The sequence below is a fragment of the Alligator sinensis genome, unplaced genomic scaffold (genome assembly GCF_000455745.1).
Source record: "Alligator sinensis unplaced genomic scaffold, ASM45574v1 scaffold701_1, whole genome shotgun sequence".
In the NCBI taxonomy this organism is placed as follows: domain Eukaryota; kingdom Metazoa; phylum Chordata; order Crocodylia; family Alligatoridae; genus Alligator; species Alligator sinensis.
In genome coordinates this window covers 3,883,414-3,890,647 of record NW_005841915.1, presented here as the reverse complement: position 1 = coordinate 3,890,647, position 7,234 = coordinate 3,883,414, and the positions used below count along the sequence as shown (strand labels likewise).

At 36.9% G+C, this 7,234-nt stretch overlaps 1 protein-coding gene across 1 annotated transcript in view; it reads right to left on the bottom strand.

Moving 5' to 3' along the window:
• Window positions 1-601: 601 nt before the first annotated feature.
• The window catches only part of WDR7 (WD repeat domain 7), a 312,876-nt gene continuing 306,243 nt past the window's right edge, over window positions 602-7,234 (bottom strand). Inside the window, 2 exon segments of the mRNA XM_025198163.1 lie at window positions 602-4,056; window positions 7,122-7,226. Coding sequence (XP_025053948.1) covers window positions 3,853-4,056; window positions 7,122-7,226 — 309 coding nt within the window. The 3' untranslated portion in view covers window positions 602-3,852.

Here is a 7,234-nt window from a genome sequence, read left to right as displayed (position 1 = left end):
ATCGATGCTCTCTCTAAACCATTGTACAAAAACACCTTGAAGTGTCAAGCTTTAAAAATGAGTCTTCTTTTCTCTTTCTCCTGTGCTGCTTGGATTATCTTGGCCTTGTCAAAATACATTCTCTAGTTAGAGGTTGGAAATATTTCCCTCCTGGCTCCTAAGTATTGATTTTTCAACACTCAGCTATGTCTGTCAGCTGAAGAGGTGAAAGGTGAAAGTTCATCCAGCACTGCCTGGCTTTACCTTCCTATTAATGTCATGCCCTTTCCACGTTTGATCAGTTTATGTGATCACCAATAGAGCTGCTACTGAGCATATTTTACCTATAAGAAAAATATTTAAGTCATCAATTATTTTAACACATTCACATACCTTGAAAATTGAGGACACAAATATGTTGCAATCTTCTTTTTTATGTTTATTTAAAGAGAAAAAAAGTCTTGTTATATAATGATTGACTCAATTCAAACTTCCCTATCTTTTTATCTGAACACCAAGGGAAAGATTAAATTAACTGCTTACGCCATAAACCTCTGTAAGCAATAATTATCTATGTTGTTTTTCTTGCTCAAAAGCAATGGTACTCTTTTACTATGGGGTTACCAATTTAATCCCAAACAAAGTATTATATGAAATTTAATACATTTAATAAATGCAGCTCAGTCCCCAAGGGAGAGCAGTTCAGGTCAGAAAATTTCAATGAACAATTTGGTTCAATTACTTCCCCGCTTAGAAAGGATCTAGGACTGGTTATCAAGGCAGCGGCATGACTTTACATGCACTACAGAGGGCAGTATTGAGGTTCCAAAAGACCGACGTTTTCTTTATTTGGTTGAATCGTGCTTCTTATGAAAAAAAATAAGAGAACCACTTTCTCTCAGTGCATTTCTAACTTCCTTTTCGCTAAGGAGGCTTTGAGTCTCTTGAGGAGCTCTGTCTTCTTGAGTGAACTATAAGCTTCATAAAAAGGTTAAAAAAAAAGTTTCCATACATGATGATAATACAGTTAATATCAAAGGTGCATCGGCAAGTGATGCATTTGTGGGAGAACCATAACAAAGTTAAGATGATTGTATGGGAGCAATAGTCTTCAATACCATTCTGTTTTATTCCACACACATATGTACACAGGGACATTTAGTACATACAGTAGATTTGAAGTGGAATTATCAAGAAGTTTCTTGAGAGGCAGACATTTTAATCATTTACCATATACAGTGACTTCAATCATTACAACATTTTCATAGAGGTGTCTCATCATGTCATTTTTGCTTGTCAACTGCCAATGAAGCCACATACGTCTCTACATGTACAAGGACAAGCCCAAATACAGTACTAACAAATCAATAAAACACTAAAAGCTTACACTGGAATGACAATACACATTTTACTGCAGTACTGAGAGATCTAAACTGCGATGAAGTTTGGGACTAGGTTTTACAAGGTCACCAAAGTGGAGATTTGTGTTTAACTAATATGCAAATATCTGTTAAACAGGTAGAGATTTCTGCCCCACAAGCACTCCTCTAGTCCCTGGCCAAGTAACACTAATCTGACTGAATTGCAATCTTGGCTGCTTTTATGGACATATTGGAACGAATTGCAATTTTCACTGTCTTATAGATACAACACATTAGACACTAATACTAGTTGTCTTAATCTTCTGAAAATTTAGCTTATTTATTTTTTAACTTTTGCTACCTTGAGCTTTTCAGTATGGAAGCAGACAGGCATTTTTCTTTTCTTTTTTCTGATCCAGTAAAGTTGTAGTTTAAACAACCACTTTTATGTACATATAATGTAAGCTACCCTTTACTGTATTAAAGAAAATCTTTTTTGTGGCATAGTGGAATGTATCCATTTTTTCCTGTAACTGCATCTCAGTTTTGAAAGTAAACACATATGTGCTTGAAAAAAAAGTGTAAGAGAAGTAAATATGAGTGGAATGCCTAGGGAGGAATGCATGATGGGTACCTTTTAATTTTCCTCATATGCTTATACTTAAAAACATAGCACTATAATATCTGACTCTAAGGCAAAAAGTCACTGTGTAACTTGAAAGTCTTTGCTTCCTGTTTTTGAGGCTACATATACATTTATATTGTTATAAATACAATATACATGCATGTTGCATAAACTCACATTAAAAAAATCTAAGTCCTACTACAGTATTTTACCACCACTAGAAACTACATTGTGGCCATAGTTAGAAAGAATAAAATTTACAGCAATGATGTGACATTCCAAATGGTCAAATTTTTATTTATTTTTTTACTATAGTAAACAACAGATATGCTGATTCTGGGCTGTATATCCTACTTTCCTGTACAGTGTACTAAACAGACTAACTTCTCCAAAACAAAACACGACCCCCGTCCCCCAAAAAACAAACCCACAAAGCATTTTAGAAGCCATTAAAAAATTAATTTATTCCTCTTTTTCCTGCAAATACTACTTTTACTTTACAAGCTATAATTGAATGAGTGCCTTTTCTCTTCTGCAAGCTTTCCAGACAAAATGGAATGAAAATAAAACCTATACAAACATATACATCCACATGTTTAAATTAAATTGTATTTTATGGATTTTTTCCTGTTAGCATAAGCCAGAATATATATTCACACTAGTAAATATTTAAAAAATGTAGATATGTAAAAACAGAAAAAACATGAACAGTTAGAGCTTCCATTACAAAGGAATACATTTATTGGGGGAAATGCTAATATATATGTTATTCAAATAATATCGTTCAAAATAATTTCCAAAATTTTCCTAGTCTGGGTTGCTAAATAGTAGTGATATCTGCTCAATCCCATAAGTGCTTGCATTCTTTCCCTGTGTTCCTTCAGTAAAGCTAAACTTGCAATTTGTGACACTACAATAATTTATGCAGTAATAGGATGTACTGGAACAAAAGCAGGATTATACCTTCCTTGGAAGATCCAGCAGAAATGGAAGCTGCTTTGGGAAGAAGAACGCTTTTTCTGAAACAAACACCTGCAGTGGCTGCAAAGGGAACTCAGAAAAAGACCTTGGTGTATCAGTATTATACTTTTCAAGTTTGTCCTTTCCTCTTTAAGAGATTCTCTTTATTTACGTGTGGACTGATCACACTTTCTTCCAGGCCACAAGAAACAGTAACTTCCAATTTAATGAACCTGAACTTTTTCTGAAGACGCATGCCTTTTCAAAATGAAAATACATCACTCTGTCATAAAAATGCAGTTCCTCATGAACGTTCTCATGAATCTCAAACCGGTTAGACCCTCATCAAGGAGCCAACTGGTAAACCCTATGACATGTATGCCAGCGACCACTTCAAGCAATCACTCAAAGAAAGTACATGTAAACACACAACCTTTTTTTGGTAAACAGTAAATCTCTTTAAGAAACTGAAAAGGAAAATAATATTTATAGTTAGGGACGGTGCCTTACTTTAACTTCCAATGGAAAAGTGACTAGATTCAGCCCAACCTCGAAAACTGGGATTTTGATTCTTGAATGTGCTGATCTAGTCAAGGAGTGCAATCACAGTGTTACTGATTTTTAAGCTTCTGTTGCACTGAGCAACAGGAGCATCCCCAATAGCCATCATCTTCCCTCCTATCAATAGCTAGGCAAACCTACCCAGTGACAGAATAACTATGTACTGTTGAGCTGGCATGCATGCCTCTGAATCCACAGCTGGCACAAGCTGGTTTAGAGAACCATGCAGAAATGTTGCAGTCTGGCTGATTCCACTGGATGACTTACGTAGGCACTGGTGTGGGTAATCCGGCGTTAACAGGACAAAGAAAGAGAAAATTACAGGGAATATTAAACCAAAAATGTATTTCTAGTAAGAGACTGACCCTAGACCATAAATCGATGTTCTTTGCCATCATGAGCCATGAGAATAACGTTGCGATTAGAAGTCCAGATCAGCCGGGCCAGTTTGAGTGCATTGTGTGAGCCAGGGGAGGCAGGCTGGACAGGGGGCACCTGGTATGTTTTAATGCAGCGGAGCTGGGGTGCCGAATTCAGCATTCCAATACTTCCCAGGAGAGAGGTGTTCATCTGCAGTTACAGAAAACAGAGTCCAGACTAAAGTCAACAAGTTCCTTTATATATATAAAGCAAGCTAAGGGGAAACAAAGTCTTTTTAGTTTGTCATTTTTTGGAAAACTTGTGCCAATTCTGGCCAGTGCCAGCTACACGGCTGCTATCTCATATGACCTTTCACTTAAGTTTCATTTAACTTACTCAAACAGTGATGTTATTTAAACTAGTGGGAGGCTGAGAATCTAACCCGTACGCTTCAAAAATGTTTGATTCTGCTTAATTAACTCTCCACAGCAGGCTTCAAAATGAAACTTGTGCTAAATTTAGTAACACTCAGTTTACTGCTTGCTTTTGATGAGGAGTTTATAAAGTCAGTTTAATACAGATGATGTCTAGACTACATATTATCTTAAGGAACATTTTTACAGGTATATTTGAGAGTTACATCTCCTCCCTTTTTTCCCTTATAAGGCAAGGCCAAATTGACTTAAAAAAAAATTCTAAACAAAAATAAAATAGAATCAAGCTTTTGTAAGCTAGGCTCTGCATCAGGACCTAGACTCAAAGTTTAACAGCAAAATTAGTGGTAATTTCTACCTTGCAGTTTGCTTTACAGCCTTTAAAAAAATCAGTTTCCTTTCATTTTCTCTACTCCATATTAAAATGACAAGATCTGAATCAAGAAATTAGCTTGACTCTACAACAAATTTTATCCTGTACAGTAAACCTGTACATGAATTTTATTCACTGAGCGTATCAATACTTTTTATATTATTTCATGAAATTGTGCTTCAAACTGAATCATCAAAAAATCATAATTGCTAAGAATCATATGCTTCTGTTGGAATATATCTTAACTAGTTAAATCACAAAACTTAGAGACCTATTAGATCACGGAGTTTAGCTGTAGAAAACAACAGGAATGGTCCATGCTCTTAAAGAGATAATAAAGCAAGCTTTATATTCCATTATATAAACAAAATATTATGAGATTAAACTTTTAAAGGAGAACTGTTGATCTATGGGCTTCCCATTTATGTAATTTTGTTAAAAAAAAAAAAGAGGGCCCCTCCCCTATTTGACACAACTTTACACGCTCTTAAATGCTTGCATGTTCTTGGAAACCTCTCTATCTAAATGTGTTAGTATCTTGGGAAAAACAGGTAGACAATGGTCCAGCTCTATGCCTAAACCTTGTCGCTTGAAACCTTGGCAAATCTTTGGACATTTAAGATGTGTTATTGCTGATTTCATGTTCTGAATTCTGATCAGTACAAAATATAAACCATTACTTTTTCTGGTCCTTCTCAGCAGCAGAATGGTGTCAGAGAGTGTAAATCATGGCATCTCTAGCAGGGAGCATGCAAGCACTACTGACATTTTCACAATTTAAATCATCTTGAGTAATAACCCTTTTAAGATGACTAATGTTACTGATTTTCCTGCATTAATAATAGTGCCGAATAGAACACAGAGGGAAAAAAATCACTAGTGCACGAGGTCACATTTTAAAACTAAATGTGTAGGTACATTTAACTCTTTATGTAACAGATAGTTTAACATGAATGGATTTACACTAGAAAAATCAAGCAATTTGCACTTTTCAACTCGTGCTTGCATATGGAGATTATTTATTTGTTAATTTTAAAAGATCAGGTACGAGATTAAAATCAATAAATCTAATTGCTTCTCCCATCCTCCTGAGCAGTTAAACCAAATACCTGCAACCGACTGTTGAACATCCTTGCAAATCTAATTCCTTGTTTCAGAAATGGGAGTATATTGTGGTGGAAGATAGTTCAGTAATTGTTATGGCATATGCAGAATTACTGAATAACATCAGACAATTGCGGTAGCAGATTAAAAAATATTAAATGCAAGCTGCAAGGCATACTGGGTCCAGTGTTGATGTCCAAATGCTAGAAAAACTCCCATCAACATAGATAGGTATTTGTCTGTCTGAACTATGTGATCAGGCCCACTCATTTCCAGAGCAATCGTTTTTATATTTATGCCAATGTAGTGTTTTCATTTAGCACTACACAAATTTTACATGTAAAAATGAAGGACATGTTAGGCATAAATGATGGTTATAGTATACAACAGGGTTCCTCAATCCCCAGGCTACACCCCAGTGGGTCGGCTGCTGGTCTGCAGCACAGTCGGCTGCCAGACTGGAAGTGGCCATGGACTGGCAAAATGTGGCCTCCCAGAGCTGGGCGGAGAGGCCGCGGCTCCTTCTGCAGGGCCTGTGGCAGCACAGGGTTTGGCCCACTCCCCCGTCTGGGGGTTGGGGTTATCCTTACCCGTCTTCCAGCCTAAAATTCCAGCCGTGGTCAGCTGTGACTGCTGGGCTACGGCATAAAAAATTTGGGACCCCCTGGTATACAACTATCCCCCCACCTAGCTTTCTCTCTTGGGAAACTCACTTAAGAATCTGTGCTTCAACTGGCCTCTGCACACAGGGGAAACAGTAACTTCCCATTTTAAATTTTAAAAGATTCCCACTTGTTCAGATAACGCTCTGGTAACAGGAAATACATAAGCACCCAAGCTAGATATACAGATAGCAGTCCAAACTGCTTATTCATGCACATTTATACACTTATAGGAGAAACCTGCATTCTACTGAGGTTCAATGAGAGCCTCATGAACTGGGATCTAGTTACCTTTGTGGATGTGCCTGTGTGTGTGTGTGTGTGTGTGTGTGTGTGTGTGTGTGTGTGTACACATTTGCACATGCGTGGAAGGAGAGAGAGAAAAAATTAGTAGGGAAATAAAAGAAGGGAAAGCAAGAAAAAAGAGCTGTGGGGAGACGCACAGCAGCACACAAATCACCGGTGAAAGTTGCTGAGCGTATGCTTTTATTTCAACTTTAAATTTTGTAATTTCTTGATTTTGATAGTAATTTTTTAAGAGACTATAATACCTTATGGTGTCCTTTACTGGAGGCTATATTGGTACTATAATGACATTTCTTTTTTGAAGTCCAAAGTGTTGGTTGTACAAATTCAAAGGTGGTCCCACCTACAGTACTAGCATTATTTGCATACATCTTTGCATTAGGTGCATAATCTTACCTGCCAAAAGGAGATATGGCTATCTGTGTTGGAATAAGTGGCAAGATACCGTCCATCAGGAGCAAAAGCAACAGCAGTTATTGGTCCTTTATGGCCATGGATAGTCTAATGGG